Source organism: Pleuronectes platessa, chromosome 16 (genome assembly GCF_947347685.1).
Source record: "Pleuronectes platessa chromosome 16, fPlePla1.1, whole genome shotgun sequence".
NCBI lineage: Eukaryota > Metazoa > Chordata > Actinopteri > Pleuronectiformes > Pleuronectidae > Pleuronectes > Pleuronectes platessa.
In genome coordinates, this window is record NC_070641.1 from 1620999 (window position 1) to 1645122 (window position 24124).

The 24124-nt window shown below is 39.5% G+C and overlaps 1 protein-coding gene across 1 annotated transcript; it reads right to left on the reverse strand.

Moving 5' to 3' along the window:
* Window positions 1-1267: 1267 nt before the first annotated feature.
* On the reverse strand, window positions 1268-22578 carry mettl22 (methyltransferase 22, Kin17 lysine). The gene is made up of 12 exons (XM_053444063.1): window positions 22393-22578; window positions 19879-20040; window positions 19423-19633; window positions 15228-15361; window positions 12274-12314; window positions 11919-12063; window positions 11033-11104; window positions 10533-10586; window positions 10083-10163; window positions 9044-9146; window positions 3210-3378; window positions 1268-1571 (listed from the first exon to the last, which is right to left on the reverse strand). Exons 2-12 carry the CDS (start codon window positions 19982-19984, stop codon window positions 1524-1526), a joined length of 1164 nt encoding a protein of 387 aa, XP_053300038.1. The 5' UTR covers window positions 19985-20040; window positions 22393-22578; the 3' UTR covers window positions 1268-1523.
* Window positions 22579-24124: the final 1546 nt, after the last annotated feature.

Sequence of the window (24124 nt, forward strand, 5' to 3'; positions counted from 1 at the left end):
AATTGTATTGACGATGTCTACTTCAAAAGAACTTAGCACATAAAAAAGGTCATATTTATTCACTTCCACTTCGGTGGTAAAACAGAATTCAGCTGGGGCTTGCCCCTGGCTCCACAAAAGAGCCCGGTCACACATACTCAAAAAAGTTCATCTCCTGTTCCCTTCCAATCTGTGCAAGCGAGGAAGTGAATAAAACGCTAGCTTCCTGTGGAAGAGCAAATCTGCAGCATCGCTTCACATTGAGTTCAATTTTGGTGAACTATGACCCACGGAATTTGCATTTGCGCATGTGTGACCAGGCCCTAAAACTGTCAACTTAATTCATGTGGTGGCCGTTAATGTTAGAATGTCTATTGAGAAGAAGATTCCTATTTAATAAACCGACATACTTGAGTGTACTTGCAGATTGTGAAGTTGGGTAGTAAATTGTGATCATGGACCATAGATCATGACAGTGGATGCCGAATCAGATATCGTGATTGTGGACTGTCGTGGTTGATTGTGATCATGGTGATTGTGGATCAGATGATGGTCGATTGTGAATCATGATGGTGGATCCGGATCATGGTGGTGGTTTGTGAGGGTGGAGTGACGATCGTGGTGGCAGCCAATATCTTCTACCAATACTGACAATTACTCCTCCATTTCAATTGTTATTGCTGCTCCTTTCATCTCTATCAGACATTTTCTTATGAATAAATACTTAAAACATTGAGACACCTTTCCAATATGTTGGAATATATTTCCTCCACTCAATGTTGGAAATATTGTATGTTTTTTTTATGTGTTCAGCCACACCTATTGCATTTCTGTCTATCCTGGGAGAGAGATCCCTCATATTCTTCCACTTCCACTTTTTTTTGGTAGTTTTTGGTGGTTAAGAACAGAGGATGTCACACCTTGTTAAATCCCTATCAGACTATATGAAATTTGTGGATATGGACTATACGAATCAAATTTGATTGATTGATGGACGGAATATACAATTTTGATTGTTTGTTGTTAACAACCAAAATAATATATATATCAACCTTAACTAATAATTCAGCATTCTCTGATATATCAAAAATAAATTATACTAATAAAGTTCAATAGCTTGCTGAAATGCTGAAAGTGGCTTGGAGCCACAATGAGAAATATATATACATTTTGATGTACTGAGTGTACAATTGATGTACCGAGTGTACAATTGTATTTATTTATTTAGTTTTTATTTCATTTATTTATCTTATTCATATTTGGCAGTGTACAGACTTACAACTCAAGATGACGTTTAATTACCGAAGTTTAATAACTTCCATTATGATCATGTATGAATGAATGGAACAGGTTGAACAATAAATAATGAAAACTGATTTTGTAAAAATTACTGGTTCTATCTTGAACATACTAAATTGCTGAAACTTTTTTGGTTTTAACGGTCTATATTACAAAACTTCAACCGTGAGCTGGATCCGTATGCTCAGTACTGTTTCGTTGCTCCCATGTGAACCCAGGGCAATCTAAAATGGCTCACAATCAGGCTAGGCTTGGTCAAATGGAAGTGGAGTCATAGACACCTTCCACAGCTCCTGCAAGAAAATAAAACAATGTGTATTAATAAAAACCTTACACTATCTTCATCCATTATCTAAATCTGATCCATCCAGACTTTCTAGGATTGGGGAGCTGCTGTGTGTGTGTGTGTGTGTGTGTGTGTGTGTGTGTGTGTGTGTGTGTGTGTGTGTGTGTGTGTGTGTGTGTCGCTCCTTCGGTGATGGTCAGAAAACGACAGTAAACCAGTATTTCTCCTCCTGCTGTGACCTCCTCCGATGGAGTTTTTGGACCAACGTTGGAGGAAATAAGGCTTTTACTTCAATTCCCTCTTGGGAACACACAAACAAGCACACTGCATACACACAAAACATGTGACTCACAGGAGGAGATTTCCCCGCACGGTGCAAACGGAAATTATGTGACTCGCAAGAGCCAGGACCTATGGGCAGGACACTATAGTTTGCTACGTAGTTTTTACAATTCTTACGGTTATGAAACCGTGATGTTAGGAAACCGTTGTTATCATAAAATCGGTTAATCCCGACATCCCTATTGATGAGTAGACAAAATGGAAATGTACTGTGGGAGAACAAGACAACATTCCACCCAGTGCCAGTAAATTGGGTCCTCTAAATGTATCAGACTTAAAAGTTTTCTTTTCGAGTATCAGACGTGCTTCTTCTTTTAGGCTCCCTTCCTCCAATCTTATGGGAAAGAGGGGATTACTTTGATCAACAATCATATCATTGAGCGACTCGGCATAGAGTAAAATTCAGATTTCAGGATTGATAGAAACATTTTAATTCTATACATGGTAACATTAGACTCCTCGTTAGCTTAGCCTCAAACCCACTTTCCTCTCTTCTTCACCTTAGGTTAAACAATATATCAAGTGAACAGATAAAGGTGCTCTATCATTAAAAGTAGCACACAACAGGATTCTCTGTTTGAGATGCACTTACTCCTACTGGAAAGTTTCTGCTACGTTTAGGCCAGGGGTGACACCAGAGTAGAGCAGGAAAGAAACTTCAACCGATCACTGTGAATTCTCTGGACAATTCACAAACTATGTATTAGTGAGCTACAAGGGTATAGCCCATTTATGGCCTTATTCAACTTATTTGGAGGGTTGCATTCTAGCACAGAGCTCTGCCAGATAATGTCAACAGGGGTTCAGCATTAGAATTAATGTGAAAGAGCAGCTCTACATAATAAATATTAATTAGCTAATTAAATATTTTCTACTTAAAAGTGGAGAAGAGAGTGTAACTTGTATTTTATGTTTGGTTACTGAGATTTTCTCAATGAATAATCTTGCAGCTTAAAGTGCAAGGTCGGGAAGTTTCTTTTTGAGCCTCACAGCTTCTTATCTCAGTAAATGATCATCCATTTTACACAACAATTGATTTTATTATCAATACAGCTCTACATGGACCATGTATAACAACTGCCATTTTACTTTACGGTTTACACATCTATCTTCAATACAAAGCCCAATTTAATACAATCTACATTGTAAGTAGCACATTAGCAGAGCAGCAGCATCAGCCCTCCCTCTGGGTCTTCTGAGTATGCATTCAGACACAGTATGATCTGTTACGTTTATTTTTACTAATCTGTATTCAAGTTGTAGATTAAAATGAGATTATGATGTTCGTAAGTGTTTCTCTTACCAGCTGCTCTATGCGTTCGTATAGGAAAAACTGTGCAAAGTTAGAAGGGAGTTGTTCCACTCTGAAGCAACATCTTCCATCCATCAGGTCGTGGAGTTGGGACAAACAGTGGCTGAAATAATTGTAAGCTTCGCAGGAAACATCCATGTCGCGCAGAGTGAAGTTCATCCTTATATAATCAAGGCACAAAAATAAACCTCATTAGTACCAGAGCTTGTAACTGGAAATACAACACTGAAGATTTACCTAAAAGTAGACATAATAGAAAAGTTTGTTCTTGCTGCATTTCACTCTTGATTTTTCGGGGCAGGCACAGAACAGGTTTACAGCACAGAGAAGCAGATTCATGTTTCAGTATCTGAACATATGGGAAGAACTTTGCCTGGGGGAGGAGAGGTCGTCCTTGTTATGGGAATTTCTTAGTCAAGCACAAGTCATTACAATGTCTTTCTGGAAGTTTATTCTACATCTGCAGATGGGCACCACCGTACAAAACCATGGCATAGATTTCATACAATGAGCAATGACATACAGTAAAGGCAGCACTTTATACATCTCCAAGCCCCTCCTAGAGAGGGATAAACTTATCGATCAGCCTCTTTGATGTTAAGAAATAGGTCACTAATATCCTGTCCCCTACTCTGTCTCAGACCCCTGGAGTGTAACATCTGTTTTCAAGATCCTTTTCTCAATGTTTACAACCACCACAAATACCCCGTGCTGTAAAGTCTTTGTTAGGTGACCCTGTGGGTGAGGAAAGGAATATAACATCAGTTACTTGAGTGAAACCCTGACTTCTTAGGGAAACATTTGCTCATCTTTCTAAACATCAAAGTAGTTCCTTATATCCATCATTGCCCTAATAGTAAAATTACTATCACATCCTCTAACCAGACAGTCGGCAGTTTGATCCCAGTCTTCCCCATTTCCCATTCCACATGTTGAAGTGTCCTTTGGCAAGATAGTGAACCTCTTCATACAGTGCCTTGCATAAGTATTCACCCCCTTTGGACTTTTCTACATTTTGTCATGGTATAACCACAGATTAAAATTTATTTCATCGTGAGTTTATGTAATGGACCAACACAAAATAGTGCATCATTTGGAAGTGGGGGGAAATATTACATGGCTTTCACAATTATTTACAAATAAAAATCTGAAAAGTGTTGAGTGCATATGTATTCACCCCCTTTACTGTGAAACCCCTAACAAAGATCTGGTGCGACCAATTGCATTCACAAGTCACATTTGCAAGTCACATAATTAGTAAATAGGGTCCACCTGTCTGCAATTTAATCTCAGTATAAATACACCTGTTCTGTGACGGACTCAGAGTTTGTAGGAGATCATTACTGAACAAACAGCATCATGAAGACCAAGGAGCTCACCAAACAGCTCAGGGATAAAGTTGTGGAGAAAAATGAAGCAGGGTTAGGTTATAAAAAAATATCCAGAGCTTTGAACATCTCTCTGAGCACCATAAAATCCATCATAAGAAAATGGAAAGAATATGGCACAACCGCAAACCTACCAAGAGGAGGCCGTCCACCCAAACTGAAGAGTCGGACAAGGAGAAAATTAATCAGAGAAGCAACCAGGAGGCCCATGGTTACTCTGGAGGAGTTGCAGAGATCCACAGCTGAGGTGGGAGAATCTGTCCACAGGACAACTATTAGTCGTCTACTCCACAAATCTGGCCTTTATGGAAGAGTGGCAAGAAGAAAGCCATTGTTGAAAGGGATCCATAAAAAATCCCGTTTGGAGTTTGCCAGAAGCCATGTGGGAGACACAGCAAACATGTGGAAGAAGGTGCTCTGGTCAGATGAGACCAAAATTGAACTTTTTGGCCTCAATGCAAAACGCTATGTGTGGCGAAAACCCAACACTGCCCATCACCCTGAGCACACCATCCCAACAGTGAAACATGGTGGTGGTAGCATCATGCTGTGGGGATGCTTCTCTTCAGCAGGTACAGGGAAACTGGTCAGAATAGAGGGAAAGATGGATGGAGCCAAATACAGGGAAATCCTTGAAGAAAATCTGATGCAGTCTGCAAAAGACTTGAGACTGGGGCGGAGGTTCATCTTCCAGCAGGACAATGACCCTAAACATACAGCCAGAGCTACAAAGGAATGGTTTGGATTAAAGAATGTTAATGTCTTAAAATGGCCCAGTCAAAGCCCAGACCTCAATCCAATAGAGAATCTATGGCAAGACTTGAAGATTGCGGTTCACAGACGGTCTCCATCCAATCTGACTGAGCTTCATCTTTTTTGCCAAGAAGAATGGACAAACCTTTCCATCTCTAGATGTGCAAAGCTGGTAGAGACATACCCCAAAAGACTTGCAGCTGTAATTGCAGCGAAAGGGGGTTCTACCAAGTATTGACACAGGGGGGTGAATACTTATGCACCCAACAGATGTCAACTTTTTTGTTCTCATTATTGTTTGTGTCACAATAAAATTTATTTTGCACCTCCAATGTACTATGCATGTTTTGTTGATCAAACGGGAAAAAGTTTATTTAAGTCTATTTGAATTCCAGTTAGTAACAGTACATAATGGGAAAAAGTCCAAGGGGGGTGAATACTTATGCAAGGCACTGTATAGAGAGACTGCTGCACATAGTTGGACTGTATAAATGGGTCGATGGCAATAAACTGTACTGTAAAGCTTTGAGTGGTCATCAAGACTAAAAAAGTGCTCTACAAATACCGAACATTTACTATATGAGATGAAAGAGTAGGCTCAAAACCTTCCTTTTTGATAAAGCTTATAGTTAAACTAATTAGTGCGGCGGGAACGTAACTTGTTCTATTTTCTAAAATAGGTTAGGTTAGGTTAGGTTAGTTTATTGGTCTCCACCAGGGAGAAATTTGTCGTGAAGACAGGGAACATGTTGCATACATAAAAACACATACAGTACAAAAAGAACATCAAGTTAAAAGTCTGGTGGAGTAAACAAACCACTAGACAATCCTGCACATGCAGCAAGCCGACGTGAACGCATTCACATGCTTCCACACCGCTACTCTAACTGTAATCATAAATATACATTCATATCAGCATCACATAACCTCAAGCATACATTAATCCGTTCACTCACATACAGTAGGTCCATAGTTTGACTCATAATACATTCATTTCCATATACACATAGCCTATGTTCGTATACATATACAGAAACATTGCAATCATTTCCTGCTGTTGAGAAGTTTGGTTGATACAGGCACAAAGGAATGTTTGTATCGATTGTGCCTGCACAAGGGAAGCCTATATCTCCTTCCAGAGTTCAGGAGAGTATATTCACTATTCAGCACATGAGAACTATCTGTTAAAATGGCATTTGCCTGTCTGATCGTCGCCTGCTCAAAAAGGTCCTGTGGATTTAGGGGGGGTGTTATTCCCATAATCTTGCCAGCAGTTTTGACAAGGCTTGAGATTTCAGCTCTAGATTTAACAGATAGGTTACCAAACCAGCTGGTGATACCATAGCGGAGTATTGACTCAATTGCTGCTCTATAAAAAATTAGCATAATATTTTTGCAAACTCCAAATACTCTGAGCCTACGTAGGAAATGGAGACGTTGGTGAATTTTGGCACAAACATTGGCCACCTGTGTGCCCCATCTCAAATCGCTGTCAACATGGACACCAAGGTACCTGAATGTTTTGACCTGCACAATGTCCTGGCCATGGACAGCCACAGGGCTCTGGTCTCCCATTGATCTAGGATCCAACAACATCTCAACAGTTTTAGTTGTATTAATGAGCAGCGAGTGGGCATCACACCAGTTGACAAACTTGTCAACCGCAAGTTGATGAACACTCAAATTAGTATGTTTGGTGAGCAGGCTAAGTATGACAGTGTCATCAGAAAATTTTACTGTGAATTGATTTGGCTCAGAACTGACACAGTCGTTGGTATACAACGTGTACAGAAAAGGTGAACTAACACACCCCTGGGGGGCACCAGTGCTGCATACAGCCAGATCAGACAAAGCTGAGTTAAACTTAACCTTCTGTGGCCTATTCGATAAAAAAGAATAGTACCACCGAATTAAGAAAGGATTGACATTTAGCTGAACTAATTTCTTCAAAAGAATGTGTGGTTGAATGAGATTAAAAGCGGAACTAAAATCAACAAAAAGAAGTCTAGCATATCCAGCTGGATTTTCTAGGTGCTTCAGAACAAGATGCATTACAGTCGCTATAATAGGAAGCGTTTAGTCTAAAAAGGCATAGAGGTATTGATGGCTGATCTACTGAGTGGGCCACATGGTTTTCATCGTACTATCATACAAACCAGTAGCCAGTCAGATTTACCTTGAGCCTCAGTGTAGCCTCAAGTTCGGCCTGTATCATTGTATCATTGATTACAAGGCAAAAAACCCTGATGACGCTAAGACGCAAAGGGAATTTAATGACACATGACACAGGGAGCTTCTCTTTCCAGCTTCTCCTTTCTCTTCTCCATCCCTATCCCCCTTCCCCGGAATCCCTTTGCTTTATCACCCGCAGATCCAGGGCCTCTGTGCCCGCACCATGGATTACGGTTTGTGGATCGCGCATCGGGGGTCGTGGTGGTGGATCCAGTGTGGCGGATTCTGTGTCGTGTGGGCTGATCGTGGTTGTTGTGGTGGACCCTGTGTCGGGTTGGCATTGGGTACGGGCGGTGGACCAGGAACGCGGCGGCGGCTCGTGGTGGGTGGCGGTGGACGGTGACCGGAGTGGCGTTCTGGTCTGGATGGTGGATCGTGGTCCTGCTGGTTGCTGACCATGGACTGTGATCGCAGCGGGACTGCTTTGCATGTCATGTTGGGGTTGTCCTTCGGGATGTTTACCCTCATCAAATGCTGCTAGAGACTTTAATGTTTCATCTTTAAGACTTTAATCTCGATGATGTTTTCCTGCACGTGGCATCTATTGCACTTCTTTCCGTCCTGGGAGAGGGATCCCTCACATGTGGCTCTCTCTGAGGTTTCTACGTATTTTTACCCTGTTAAAAGGGTTTTTAGTAGTTTTTCCTTACTCTTGCTGAGGGTTAAGGACAGAGGATGTTACACCATGTTAAAGCCCTATGAGACGAATTGTAATTTGTGAGTATGGGCTATACAAATAAAATTTGATTGATTGATTGATTGATTAATTTCTGACTGACTGGTTAGAAGATCGAGGTATTTAATCCCTCTGGTATTAAGACCATGGATGTCACTTGCTTCATTTGTGCTCCTGTCTGTAAGAGTAATTGGAGCCACAAGTATCAGGTTGTGTCTTAGTGTTTTACTCAGATTAAAAAACAGAGTTGTGATCCTTCTTAAAGATCCTCCTGGGTTTTTCTGATTATCCATACATACTGTATTTGTCATTATGATGTTGACTCTTGATTGCATACCTGCCTGCTCAGTTACCAGTCTGTCTGAAGGATTTCAGATTTAGACTGGAACTCTGATAAGCTTTCCTGGAGACTAAAACCTGTCCTCCTCAGCTCACCTATTTAATCATCAGGGTTGGTTTCCGTTTCGGTTTTCTGCACATTGACTCCAGCCCTTTGTGTTAACCATAACAGTTACAACTTCTTTGGCAGCCATTTGTTAAAAAAAGAAATCTCTGATCATGGATGAAATATCATTTTGGTTCTTACTGATGTATGGTGACAACTGAAAATTAATTGGACATTTTGCAAGCTGTTGTAATCACAAAATAGAAACTGATATTTCTGCAACACCATTGCAGTATGTGACACAAAAAGTACTTCCTTTGGTAAAATTCACAATCACAGTTAAGTGATACTTGTTTTAACAAAGTATGAATTGTAAATGTTTTCTCCGTACCTCTTCTCTATGGAGATGAAGATTGTGCAGGAGTGAGTAAAGTTGCTGCAGAGTTGATACAGTGTTCGAAAAAAGCCATCTGTCAGGTCATCATCATAGCAAACTGCCGAAAGAAAGAAAATCTGAATGTCTTTCATATTGCAGCTCTAAAGGCAACACAAATTCATAAAATAAAAACCAAAATTCATCACATAGCAAATTTGATACCTTCATCATGCCACTATCCATGTAGAGAAATGTCTTTTAGCAATGCACTAATCTTTTTTTGTAGATTATTTTGCCAGTAAACTATTGTACTATAGTGACGCCAAACGCCAATGTTTTGAAACATTTGTAAAGAGGCATACATTCGTAAAGTGCCTTCAGATTTTAAAATAATTTTTCCAGCTGACGAATCTTCTCTATTAGGTAGCTGGAAGAGACCAGTTTTTTTTTTGTTTTAATGCGGCTGCAATAGCCATTAGCCGGTCACATTATGATTGCAAGTTGTCCGTCCATCCATACACTGTCCATACTCACTGAACTATCTACACATTTTAAGTAACAATATTATGCCTCAAATTCAATGCAGATCTAACACAGACATGATGAATCTGTGTAATTTGACTGTTCATCTGCTATGCTTCCTCTTAAAGGGATAGTTGACAAAAAAAAAAAATTCACTCATTATCTACTCACCAGTATGCAGATATGCAGTGTTTTTAGCCTAAATGTTTGCTGTGATCTATGCACGAACGCATCAGAAAGATAAGACTGTAGGAATACATTTCTAATGCACAAAAAGGGTTTCCTCACTGTGAATGATTAGAATATAAAGTTTCAAATGATCCCCCCCCACCCAACACATTCCAAGTTAACAGATTTCAAAGGCACATCCTTCCAGTCTGTTGTATAGAAAGAAAGAAGAACCACCTCAGGCCTCAATTAATCAAAGTGCCATTGTACAGTTGCCATGGTTCTTTTTCATTTCAATAAAGCATGGTGCTGTAACCTAGAGGAGAGTTCTGTGATACATTTGTAATTCATCTCAATAACCTACCATCAGCAGCAACAATGAAGCTAGTGTTGTCGTACAAATCGGCAACTTCCTCCTCTGTCCAGCTAAATTCCCCATCAGCATCTAGAAAAATTTAACAAATGGAAAAAAAGATCCTTCTCAGACCTGATATTAACATCCATCCTTAGTGATCCAATCAAATGTGGACAGCACCTGCATGTCTCGAATTTGGTAGGTACATTGAATCTTTGAAAACACATCTTCCTAAAAAAAAAATCAAATGTTTATAGCTCTGGCACAATGAATATGTTTAGTGTGTTGGCCAGTTTTCTGGATTGAGGCAAAAATGTCCTGACCACAACTAAAAACATTAAATTAGTAAATGATTTTACTAATTCATCTAAATGTAATCTAAAATTACATTTTAGATTAATGTAAAATGTAATTCTTGGTTTTATGCCGAAGCAGGTCAAGGAAATGTTGGTGTGTTACCTGTACAAAGGGAATGCTGGAGCCAATCTAACTGCCTCACTCTCACTTCACCACCTAATGATAAAAAAATCTTTATTAAGTTTGCTTGTTGTTTGTTTCTCAGTAATATTGTATTGTGAATTGTGTTGTGATTTGGCGATATATAATAACATTTAAATTTTATTTGTCTCGCAGTTCGATCAAACCTGATTGTTAATGTATTCATATTTCTTTATTTTAAGTACACAGACATATGACCTATATTACAAAGATTTTTGTTCATTTCTTTTTCCTTAATAAATAGGAATACATTTTGTCACTTTGAGGGAGCAATGTTAACGTCCCCACACATTAACATTAAGTAAAGCGAAAAGGATGAGATTTAAGATAATACTAAAGTACTGCTTACACACAACAGGCCGATTAAGATGTGTACAGTGCCTTTGGTATCAGTTGGAACAGGAAGTAACCGAGAAGGAAATGAGGGAAAAGGTGAAAGTAATCTGACAACATTCTCTCACCTGCAGGTTCCGTCATGTGCCTGTTTAATGTCACATTTCTCTTACACATGCTTAGAAGGTCTTCTCCCACATCTGTAAAAACAAATAAAGCTCTTTCAACAAAAAAAATACATTGGCCTCCTGGTCATGTTCTATCATATACATTATACTGAAATGTGCTGAAAGGGCAGAGATGCACACTTGACTGGTAGGTGCACTGAAGTCGTACAAGCTGCAATTTAGCTCCTAGTGAATCAGTCGATCAATTTAGATTTTTTTGACAAAAAACTGCCTATCACAGTGACCTCTTGGTTTCTACAGGCCCAGTGATCTCTTGGTTTCTAATAGTCAGCAATTCCTACTTGTTGAGCACAAAAAAAGCCATACACTGCTTCACCTTGTCATCACCGATTATGTAGAAAAATAAAAATGTTGAAGTACAACCGAAGCTAATCATGAAGGCAGTTGCTATAATCCACCACTGACTACCCGTTGTGAATCTCTGAACAGCTGAAATTTAAAAGCAGATTTCTGTGAATCAACATGATGACAATGTTGATCTTGGGATCAGTATAATATCTAAATTTTTGATTGATTGATTGTTTATTTATTTAAGCCTCGGAAAACACATTGAGGAATAAGACCCTCATTTACAATGGTGCCATTTACAAGCTGTTATATTTTACAGACTTAAGCCAGGTCTATTCACCGAAAATGTCTATTAAATGCTGTTGAAAAACCAGGCAAAGCTATAAGTTGACCTGACCTTGTGATATTTCCATGCAATTCAGTTCGGTTCACAGAATTATCAATTGTTTAATCTAAGTTTAAGATATTCAAACACTAAGACATTCAATAGTTGATGAGCGAGAATTAGAATCTGGATTTCTGCTTGACGGCATCATACCTGTGCAGTACACTGTTTTGGCTGTGGTTGCCATGACAACACTGGTTAATCCTGTTCCCGCTCCAAGCTCTAGGACTGTAGCTCCTCTAAACATGACCGGCTGAGACAGGATGAAGTCAGCGAAAAGGAATGCCCCCCGCCAAACCTGATGAGATAAACATTATATCATTAGGTACTGCCTCCTTAACATTATTGACTACTTACACAACTCAATAATCAATGAATTAATGACACCACCATGATATTGTTCTATCATTTACTGGCATAGGGGCATATGGATGTTATGTGGTAAACTATTTAAAACTGTGAGGAGCAACAGACAAAAAACTGAAAGAGTGGAGTAATTTGTACTGACCTGCTTGCCAACATCTTCCAGGGGTGTTGCCATAGTGTGCTCTGTGAAAAGATTGGATTTATACATTGGATGGTGCATTTGAAATCACTGACTATTTAGTACATAGTGCAACATCCAAATCAGGTGATAAAGCCAAAGCTGAGGACAGACTGAGTTGTAAAAAACTGTCATCAATTTACTGCACACACCAAACCAATTGAGCCTCCGGATGGAGAGAAGACGATGCTGTGCTATTTCACAGAGTACCTCTGTATTTTCGCTGAATGTTAGTTTGTTATTGTTATTATTATTAGGGCCCGAGCACTTACAGTGGGAGAACCTGTTGTATTTTGAAGGATTTGTATTTCCCTTTTGGGCTTTGCTCAAACATGCTCAAATTCATACCAAAGTTTGCAGGAGATTCAAAAACCCAAAAAGTTATTGTATTCTGGAGTAATTTGAAATGGGCGTGGCAAAAAGGCTCAACAGCGCCATATAAGGAAAAGCCCCTCAGTTAGCGTTCACTAATCTTCACAAAAATCGTAGCCGAGGTGTATCATGACCAGACAGAAAAAAAAGTCCAGAGGTGCAATTGGAAAAAAAAAACGAAACAGGAAGTGTGCCATTTTGGAGTTAGTGGTCTTTTGGCCTTTTTCTACATTTTTACTTTGACGTGCTTGTCCCGGGGCTTTCATCAGATCAACTTCAGGGAATGTCATCTCAACAAGATGGAGATATAAACCACCTTGGTATATCTTATTTCATCACACGGTGTGACTGTGGCGTGGCATAGACCTTTTATTACAAGCCATCAAAACATAAGACCATTTTTGGTCCAATCGAGTCCAAACTAGACATGTAAGACAAGAGTCCCGGCCTGATGACATCTACACAGAAATCATGACTTAAAATCACAGCGCCACCTGCTGGCTAAAGGAAGTGACATGTTTTATACTTTGATGAACTGCTCCTGATTGCTTTACAATATACAGCTCAAACTCCACTGTGCATTGTCTTATCACCGCCAAACTTCTGTCTCATGATTAGAGACTTAGCCTGAACAGCCCTCCTGCCACCTACTGATTCGCCATGAAAGAGGAAGTACTTTGTGAATCCACTCTGCATTATCCAACCGGCCCCCAAACTACTGACCTATGATCACAATCCTGACCTGAAAATGCATGTGCTCGGTCCCGTTCAGTGCTACAACGTAGCACTAGTTATTATAATTGTTTGTAATCATAATACTTTAAGAAGGGGTGACATCCTCTGCCCTTAACCCTCAAAAAGAGTAAGGAAAACAGAAAAATGTCATCAGTACTTGTGGCCTGTACAGCAGTTTGAGTATTATTCTACTTGTTTATGCTGCAGTGGGAGCATGTGAATGTAACTGCAAAGACTTCAACAATTCAAGTTTACCCTTATCAATGCTGCTAAAACCTTTGTCTTGATGATGTTCTCCTATACACTTGACATATATTGCACTTCTGTCCGGCCAAGGCGAGGGATCTCTCACATGTGGCTCTCTCTGAGGTTTCTGCGTAATTTTTTAAAGTTAAAGTTTTTTTTTATTAGATTCTCCTTACTCTAGTTTTTCCTTACTCTTGTTGAGGGTTAAGGATGTCACACCTTGTTAAAGCCCAATGAGACAAATTGTGATTTGTGAATATGGGCTATACAATTAAAATTTGATTGATTGATTGAAGTTTGAGAGAAAAAATGCAGCACAATGAATGGCATAAAGAAGAGCACTTTATAACCAACATTATAACATCCTAAAGGTAAAGACAACATCCTTATTGGGAGATTTCTGCCTCTGGGCATAGACAGGTTCGCATAAGCAAGGGGAAAATTAATTCCTACATTTAATTGATACCAGTTAATTTGTAAGGGCCTTCAAACGTTTTCGAGCCACTCTAGAATCGGTGTGTAAAATCTAACAACACAGAGGTGGAGGCTCTCGTTACATCTGATCTCAGAACAGCGTTCTGTCCAGTAAAGAATCAGATGTTGCCTGTTTGCATTCATCTAATAATTACCCAGGAGTGGGCACAGCAGGTTATTGCCTAAGGATGCTAGTTTGACTTTCAAGCTGAAGCTACTCACCCTTTGTTGCATTTTCGTGGGCTTTACCAAAATATCTCACTGATAAAATCGAGGGTTGGTCCGGCAGAGGGGAGAGCAGTATGTTTTGGACTTTTGTAAACGTGTAGCGACAGAAAAAACTGTGCAGAAGTGTTTGCAAACTGTAATCAGAACTCTATATTGTGAGCATTTTATTCGCATTTGGAACTTAGAGGAACCACCACTCTGTAGGTCCATCATACAACCATAAGTCAACTGTGTCTTCAGTTCCAACAGATAGACATTTTCTTTCTATAGATTTTTGATTTACTTTAATCAATCATTTTTTCAACAATCTACTCTAACATCCAAAAGTGACAAAGAGATTTACTGTTCTTTTCATTCGGAAAATATAGAGTCTATATCTATATCGAACCTGAGTCTCACCTAACTGCCGAAATCTTCTCACTTCTAACAAGTATCATGCTTCACTTTCCCAGTTTCCAATCATTAACATCTCAACACTAGATAAAACATTTCCTAACAGAGATTTTATCTATTTTATTCTTTGAATCAATAACAGTTCACAATTTCTGGTAAATTTTTCACGTTTACAGAACTGTCTTTAATAGGTTTTAGATTGGCTTTAGAACTTACCAGACATAGCACACATTCAAGTTTTAAAGGATCCTAGTGGCTTTACATGTGAGCGCTGCTTTTGACACGATCAAACACCTTATTCTCATCCACTGAAATAAAAAAACGGGGTCTTTAGGGTCCTCCATTAAATCCACCACGCTTTTACCTTTCTAACAGAACAGAACCTTTTCTGATGTCGAAGTGAATTCCTGTGTAACGGTCACACAGGCGACTGATAAATTTGAAAAACAGAATGAAATCTAGGTTCTCACCAATCCTTATGATGTCTTTGTAGTCCTTATCAGCTTTATCATCAGTATTTTCCTCTTCTTGTTCGAGTAGAGGGTTAGATTGTTGGAGAATGATGGGGCAGACCAAGTCTCGGCCTCGTCCCTCTTTCCTCAGTCTGGGGAATGATAGGAATAATATGAAATGTAAGCAGCAACACCATCAACCAAAATTATACTTGACATTTCTATAGACCAAACCACTATCCCATACAACATATCATTCTTAAACAACATGCAACACCTTCGCGGGTCTGTGATTGCTTGAAGGGACACCACCATTCTTTAATCTTAAGTAACCTCTCATTGTAACCTGTATAGAAGCCATTTTGGTGCATCTAATGTAAAGATATTGTTGTAGCAATAATCTGAAAAATGTTATTCAGATTTTTTAAAGATTGAGATGTATTCAAGATAAATGTTCAATCTGATCTTGAAGAAACAAAAGTATTTTCGTTTACAATAACTGCAAATGCAGAATGTATAATTAATTATCGTTTTATGAATACATAAAGTATGAATTGGGCTCCAGTTGTCAGAGATATTTAGTAAAAGGCAGAACTTTTACATATATCACAAGTAAATGTTAAATCTTTTTATGCCTGTATTTCTCTTTCACACATAATGTTACCACATGGATGCAAGTGATGTTACCTCAACACATACTTTGCTCCAATACATGAAAACACTTTATTCAAAGTTATATACACCTCTTAAATATGCACTGCTAAGATGGGACACAGACTGGCATACTGATTCCAATAGTGACATAATTTCTTTACAAAGAAAGGAGACCACGTTGTAAGTCCAAGAATGACCTTGTTGTGACCCATATGCCATCACCACCTTTATGTGAATATACCAGGGCAGTCCAGCCACATCCAAAATGAAAAGTTACAGAAAAATCCTCCAGCCAATTACTTAAGCTAAAACAACAGGCCTTTCCTACTTTCTAGTTCCAACAGCTTAAATATTTTGTTGCAAGGCACGCTAACAATGTTTTGTGCAGACTACAAGTGATGGGCTACTGTGCTAAATACCCACAAGTATGTAGCTAGACATGAAACTACATTGATGTTCTAAATTTGAAGGTTTATCTCTGACTTTATCCCACAGGGCCGTAACGCATGGACAGTAGCATAAAGAGTGCATGCGGGTGCCCAGCTCACCACAGCCATTCCAGCATAGGCCTGATAGAGTCGGATCTAGAAGGTGTCTAGAGTTTAAAGGGTTTATGTGTGCTCTGCAATATTTCAGTTATGTTACTCTAAATCTGGAAATACCAACTCCTCCAGATTCTGTCCCATTCAAGTGGGTTAAGTGAGATACCCAAATCTTGCTCCCATCCTCTCAGTGTCAGTGTCTGAAAGTTGCTATTGGAGTTGTTTTTAGGCTGTTATGGCTGTTCATATCAACCTACACGTGTAATTTTGTGATATTTGAAAATAATTGAAAGGGTCATTCATTCAACTGTCCCCAGATGGTTAAATTATGCCCATAAGAGAAAATTCAACTGACCAGTTGTCTCACTACAGTGGCCTTGGCAAACAGGGATTTTGCTACAGCAGACGGACACAGCAGATAGGCACTGAGGAGGATTTCATATCTTTTTCATATTACGTTTTATGAAGCACCTCTTTGTATTAATTTTGGCATGTCTTCTTTTTCTCATACTGTCTTGTGAAACGCCTCTTGGTATAAGTCCTGGCTTTTTCACCTTCGCAGCCAGTTGTTCCATCCTGAGCACCCGTGTAAACTCTGCAGAGCTTACTATTATAAAGACTCAATGGCAACTCCAGTCTGAGAATTTCATTATTTCAAATCTCAAAATGAATTTCCATCACACATCTCTTCTACCCTTACACTTAGCATCAGAGCCCTGTAGGACTGTGCCCCCTTTCTATATGCCCTTTAAGCCTGAAACATGCTTCTGCGTTTTCACGGGCCCGTAAGCGCAAGATCCTTTCCGGGTCCCTTACGTGCTTATGTATCCCTTCTTACGTGCTGACGGGCGTCGCCCCACTTTTCTAAAATTTACGGCAAAGCTCCGCAAGCTCACTCAGCCCGCAAGGCTGTGATTGGTCTGCTCTACATCCCTTCTGGAGCTGCATTTCCGGTTTCATGCCCCATAATACAGGCAGAAACAACGGGAGATTTAGAAGAATGAATATGGACCAAATAGAAGAGCGTTTGGCAGAAGAGATCAGAAAGTATGTCCACTTGTATAACCCGTCACTGACTGGCGTATTTATCCGCCTGAAAAAGGCTACATTTTTTCTGACTGTACGGCAAAGCTACGCAAGCCTCACGCAGCCCGCAAAACTGTGATTGGTCTGCTTACTACATCCTTTCCGGAGTCACATTTCCAGTTTCGTGCCCCATAATACCGGCAGAAACCACGGAAGATTTAGAAGAACGAATATGGACCAAATAGAAGAGCGGTTGGCAGAAGAGATCCGAAAGTATGATCCCTTGTATAACCCGTCATTTACTGGCGGATTTGTTCGCCAGAGAGAGGCTATGAGGAGCTGCAGTGGCGATGTAAATAAACAGTTGACGACTGCCACACACAAAGAAGGCGTCTCTAATTGCTTTGCCACACGCGCAACCCTTGGAGAACCATAAATTAAAACGAGTCCGTCGACACAGCTGCGTGAAAAGCCGGGGCCGCAGTTATAGAAGCATTCGCCGGCCTTTACAATAAGTGCATTCAACCCCGAGGGTACAGACATAGAACAACAAGAATCCGGAAAGTACCATTTCTTCAAATATAAAGCAAAATTACAAAGTTCTATAAGTAAGTGCCATTTAAGTGCTACTAAATTGTTAGTTTTAAAAGAAAAAGAAAAATTAATTAATTTTGATGATGCGGGCCAATTTAAAAATGGATGGCGGGCCGCAGTTGGCCCGCGGGCCGTAGTTTGGACACCCCTGCTCTAGGGGCTATGAGATTTCTAAAAAATGACTGTGGAGCAAATTACTCCTTAGATTAGGCTACGAATAGGCCTGCTGCAAGTGCAGGAAGGTATTACTAAGGAAGGAGTGAGGCTTTAAAAAGACTGTTTATTAAGCAATGAATATCTGAATTATAGAGGAAACAAGAGCAATCGAACACAAACTCTGCAGGGTGTCGTCTCAGTGAGGGTGAGCGCTGACCATGCCTGCAGTTACTTTTATACTTGGAAGCGTACGTGCAACTCGCGTTCAAATGATAACACTCCTCTTTTGATAGGTGGATCAGGAACGAAACAGTATTTGAATTGTTTGTGTCAGTCCAGCCCCTTGCATTTCGCCACTGAGGGAGCTTTCACTAACCCGTGACAGGTCGTCGGTCTTTCTTTTTTTTTGTTCTTTTTTTTTTGTTGTCTGTGACATTGCGTCCCCCCTGGAGAGTGTCCGCGCCCCCCCACTTTGAGAACCACTGATCTAAGACAACAAAAAACAAACATCTGACAAAGAGTTAATTTTACATTTGTACTTCTCAATGTTGTATTTGCATATATATGCGCAGCATGAACTATTTTAGAAATACCACATTCATACTGGGTAACTCCTCCATCTACTCTGAAAAGACCTCAGATCTTCATCTCATCGATTCCGCAAAATACTAACTTTTCTCTTAGACTCTGCTCCTTGTTGACGTAACTGCATCACATAATTTCTGCAGATTTATCAGATGCACATTCATTGAACCACATTCCAATGGTTCTTCTGGATTCATATCTGGTGGCTGGGGAGGAAACTGAGGTTCACTAAAGTCACTGTCATGTTCAGCTGTCCATTGTTGGCGAATCTGTATCAATGGCAGCCTCAGAATCCTGTTTTTGGATGACAGGAGTTGAAACTGACATGGTCCCTGTCTGATGTAGACCATCCAACTCAAGGTTGGATGTGTTGTGCATTCTGAGATATTGGTCATCTGAGTTACCATAGCCCTTCTGTTGGCTCAAACCAGCCTGCATTCTCCTCTGACCCCTGAACAAGGTGTTCCTGTCCACAGAACTGCCGCTAACTGGATCCTGTTAAACATAGAGACTGCCATTTTCACAGAAAACAAAACTAAGATTTTAGTCCCAATGCTGTTTGATTTGAACCTTAATTAAAGCTCCTGGCATGTACTTGTGATCATGCCAGGATGATTTTAAGGTAATTGCATTAAAAGAAAATATTTTTTCCATACCGACGTGTAATGTGAAGGTCTCCATCCTCATCTAAGCACAGTTCCACATTTCCTTCCCCACCTTCCTCTCCAACCTTTTCTTGGGTGGCATTTGTGTCTTTTTCCAAGTCTTCCCTTGGGTCATCACATTTTTCCTGCTCTAAACTTTTACCAGGGTCATTGTTGTCAAGCCTCTCATCATTCAACAAGATCTTGAAGTTGGAGCTGAAGACTGAGTAGATAAATACAGTACAGTTAAAAAGTTCAGCTAAGCACTAGGATGATGCTGACATTTTTTGTTGCTCAATCTATTGGTTATTTCCCAACTAATTAATTGTTTAGTCTTAACCACATAAGAAATAATGAAACATTTTCCTGATTCCAGGACATATGGTTAGAGTAACATGTATTACTTATATATCACAAATGCATAAGACAACGTAGCACAAGTTCGAAACCTGAATATGTTATACAAACCAGGCTGGCCAACATGGTTGAGGCGTGTCATAAGGTGGCTTGCATTAGGCAGGAGCATGTGAACATCTGACAGCACAGTATCATGATGAAAAGTGATCTGGTCCATAGCTGATCATTCGTGGTCACAATAGAGGAGCACCCCATTTATCTGCTTCCACGTACCTAGGAAGACAGGACAAGCAAAGGTTTGATACAACCTCCCAAAATGTGCTTTTGGCCTTGCCCTCTCTTACCAAAAACACAAATTAATTTACACTCACATTATCCTAGACCTATAAAAACTATAACAAAAATAAATTATCACAAAGGCTGACAGAGCCCTTAAATATGTTTTTTTATAGCATAACATTTTTCTTTTTGGACTCTAATTATAATTTTAACTATACCTTGAACAGCTATCAAAATACGTTAAGATTGAAAAACACATTCTCATGTTAGCAGACATATTATATTTTGACATATGACCAACAATTCATAATTTTTCTTTATTAAATATTACACTGAAATATTGTCTCCATCTCTGTCTCGCCTGTCTGAGAAATTCTCTTTTAATTCTGTCTGTGTACTGATTTTCTCTCTTTGCTTTTTTGATACATTCTGTTCCTCTCTCTACGTTCCTTCAGTGACAGAGGACATAGACAGGTAATTTATTCACAAAACAAATGGAGTTCATTCATTATTTTTAGGAAAGAAGCCCTTTTTAATTATTGAACAATATTCTTACACATTTTATTGCACATTATAGATTGAACCCTTCTCTGTGGACATGCTGTTTTAGATGTAGTGGGAATAAGGATTTAACTTAATTGAAGGGGATAACATAAGACATTATATCATCAATCCCTCATAACTACAATTGAAAATATTCTAATTTTTATACCTATAGTTTCAACTGCTGGATGTGTTTTGGCCCATGTCTCAAGAGTCATAGCAGCCTCATTTATGATACATTACATAAATAATACCACCAACAATTGTATCGTTATGCTTGCTTCTTCCTTGTCAAGGCCTGATAACTATATTACCCCTATAGCAAGTATCAACTAATACAAAAACAAAAACGGTTTGTTTGGAGTTTGTTATGGTAAGGGGAGCATGTGCATGAGGAGATAAAAAACCCTCATCAATAAAACACAGATAACGCGTCATCATGTCCTCCTTCTTCTCCCCAGTCGAGTTGGAAATACTAAAGAGTTCAGATGCAAGAAATAAGAATAGTATGCAAGTATATGAGAGAGAGAGAGAGAGAGAGAGAGAGAGAGAGAGAGAGAGAGAGAGAGAGAGAGAGAGAATGAGTTAGTGAGTCGGTGGGTGACAAAGCGATGGGCTATTGTGATGTTACGATTGCAAGAAACAATTCAGTGGCTACATTGTGACCAAAAGGATCTTAGCCAAAAAAGAGCAGAGATTACTGCCTTTACAACACAGCCAGTATTTTATATTGTGTATTTCAAAACAACATCAAAATGCTCCCGAAATTGTATTTGATGTATATGTTTGAAAGATGATGATTTAGCCTGCACATTATTGTTAAAACACTTCTCAATTTCTGACACTTTTCTTGATAAAGCTATAACTTCTAGTTACTGGTGGTGTTATCTTTCTGGTGGAGCATTCTGCCTTAACAGACCCCATGCAGTTGTTAATTCTCAACTAAAATACTGGCAATTACAATCAAGAAGAAAGTACATCAAAGTCCACAACAAGACATTCCTCTGTAAGATAAGAGAAGTAAGTTACAATCAAGCTGAGTAAATGGTGAAAGGTTTGCTTTTCTAGTCTTGATGAACACTCGCAGTGCTTTACATTACAGTTTGCCATTCCCCCATTCACACAGTGCATCGATTAGTAGCACTTTTTTTTTATCTATAAGGGGCAATTTGGGGTTCAGTATCTTGCCCAAGGACACTTCAGCATGCAGATTGGGAAGACTGGGGATCAAACTTCTGACCTTCTCTACCCCTCAGCCACAGCCGCAGGACATAGAGCAAATAAGACTTATTAAAAACAGAGGATTATTGTGTTTATGTGACATGGTGGGTAAATCAGAAATATTTGTAGAATAATGTGGCTCGTACTGAAATGATCATGCCATATCTGAAACCTCCTTTAGTCAGAGGGCCTTAGCTAAAGATAACCTGCAAATGAGCAAATTAGCTTCATGGACTATGTTTCCATAGTAACTGACTCAGTCTGAGCCAACTAACTCTGAGTTTTCACTTTCTTGTGAAACGGGTCCCGGGCCCCTGAACTGAATTATTTGTCATTTAGTTTCATTGTTATTTCCTTATCTTTAATGATCTGTGATTTGTATTTAGTTGCCAATTTGATATTATATTGGCAACAATTTGATCAGGCTATATGTCTACTGTTTAAAAAGAAATGAATGTGGAACACAATCATCCAAATCGTGCACCGCTCAACAATAACGATAAAACTGCATTCATGACTCGCTTCAACACTGGACCTAAAACTTTGTGGTTGTAGGTTGATAGTAAAAAGATGCGACGTTACCTGGAAAGCTACGAGAGAGTTCAACCGCCGACCACGTTTAAGACCAGCTTAGACCCACTCAACCCATCGGCAGCCTTTTTATAAATATCCTACGTGATAGTGATATGTGCACGAAGATCACCTCCTGCCACCAGCTGTCTCCATGCATCTATTGCTGACACTGGTCACTCACAAAAGTGCACTCCCAAAGGCATCCGGGCTGCAACAGTTAAGATATAACTTTTGTTCCACCCTGCAGCCAGATCTTCTTCTTTGGGGTTTAACGGCAACTTGCATCCTCGGCGCTGCATCACTGCCATCTTTTGGAGTCAGTTAACTCTTACACTGTCTGATTTGTCTTGTCAGATTTTTGTCATCAGTCCTGTTCTCTGTCTGCCTCATATCTTCTGATTCACGTGCTGCTGCCACTCTTGATTATTAATTATTGATTAATTATTTAAGTATTGATTTCCTTCCAATGCAATGGGCCTTCCCTTTGATTTTGAAAGTTTCATTGAGATGAGAGAGATACCCCTAAGAATCTAAATGATTCAACCACCTATCAAGTATTTCCATACAGCTTGAAAGCCTTTCCTCTAATCCTTTCCCAGTGGAGAATACTACTTTTGTCTTTTCAACTGTTAACATAATAGTGACTGAGAGGTTAACCTTCTCCATCCTTTTGCAAAGTTTCCTTGTCCTTTAATGATTTTTATGAGCTTTCTTAGTGCGATTTTATTTCCCTCAATCTCCCCGTTCCTTGACCCGCCGCCTGCTGCCAGATCTCGACATCCACTTACTTTTCCATTACCCTGCAAATGTGCTACTCATAAAAATGTAATAAATTATACTTGTGTTCTGTAAAGTTCTCTGCACATTCTATAATCAAAATTGACAAACTATATTTTAAAATATATTCCTAATATAGAAATCTTATGCTTTTTGTAATTGTATAGTGGGAACACTAGAACACCTAGTCATACCTTTCAGTGTAAACATGTGACAGGGCTTTGGACTGATTTTCATTTCGATCTTAAAACTAAACTCTATTGAGCAATTCCAACCTTGGAAGTGTGTTTCTCAGTGGGGATGGCATCCTCTGAGACATGGAGTTAAGCTGGGGCACTGCAGTCAAGCAATGGAGAGGGTGCTGTTGGCAGTTGGAGAACAGGTGGACACGGTCACATTCCATATGCCTGTATAAAGCTGTGGTTGTATATCTGAAGGAAGAGAGGTTTCTCACTCAGCTCATAGAGACTTCTGTCCCTCAATGATGACTTGATTTATCTTTCCACCGCTGGTGATGCAATTTGACACAGATCATTATGTCTTTCATTGTTTTGGACTCTACAAGTTTGGAAGTTTCTTTCTGTGTTAAACATGAGTAGGGATTTTAAAGGTTGTCAGCTCTGGACAGGGGGAGGCTGGAGTCACTTTGCCCAGTGTTGACGTGTGCACAATAAAATAAAATGTATTGTTATAATTTATGTTGCAACATAAATCCTGTCATCACAATATCTTGTAACTCAAATTTAGATTGGGCCTCTCAACTAGACGATGCCTCAGGATTTTATAGTAGTTAGGGTGTAGCCATTTCATGTCATATTGTGCAATTTCTTTCATCACCACATGGGCCTGTGGCGGCTACAGTGTAGCCCATGTGAAGTTGGTGCTACATATTTTTTGGGAGTAGTAGTAATAGTAGAAGTAGTGGTAGTAGTAGTAGTAGTGGTGCTATAAGATGACAGAGAAT

Excerpts from the sequence above, each read along its gene's own strand:
- mettl22 (XM_053444063.1), bottom strand. The coding sequence starts at position 19,984 with ATGGACCAGATCACTTTTCATCATGATACTGTGCTGTCAGATGTTCAC. Across the intron at positions 19,634-19,878 it reads CAACCATGTTGGCCAGCCTG|TCTTCAGCTCCAACTTCAAG; the intron begins GTTTGTATAACA and ends TTATCTACTCAG. Across the intron at positions 10,587-11,032 it reads GCACATGACGGAACCTGCAG|GTGGTGAAGTGAGAGTGAGG; the intron begins GTGAGAGAATGT and ends TTTTATCATTAG.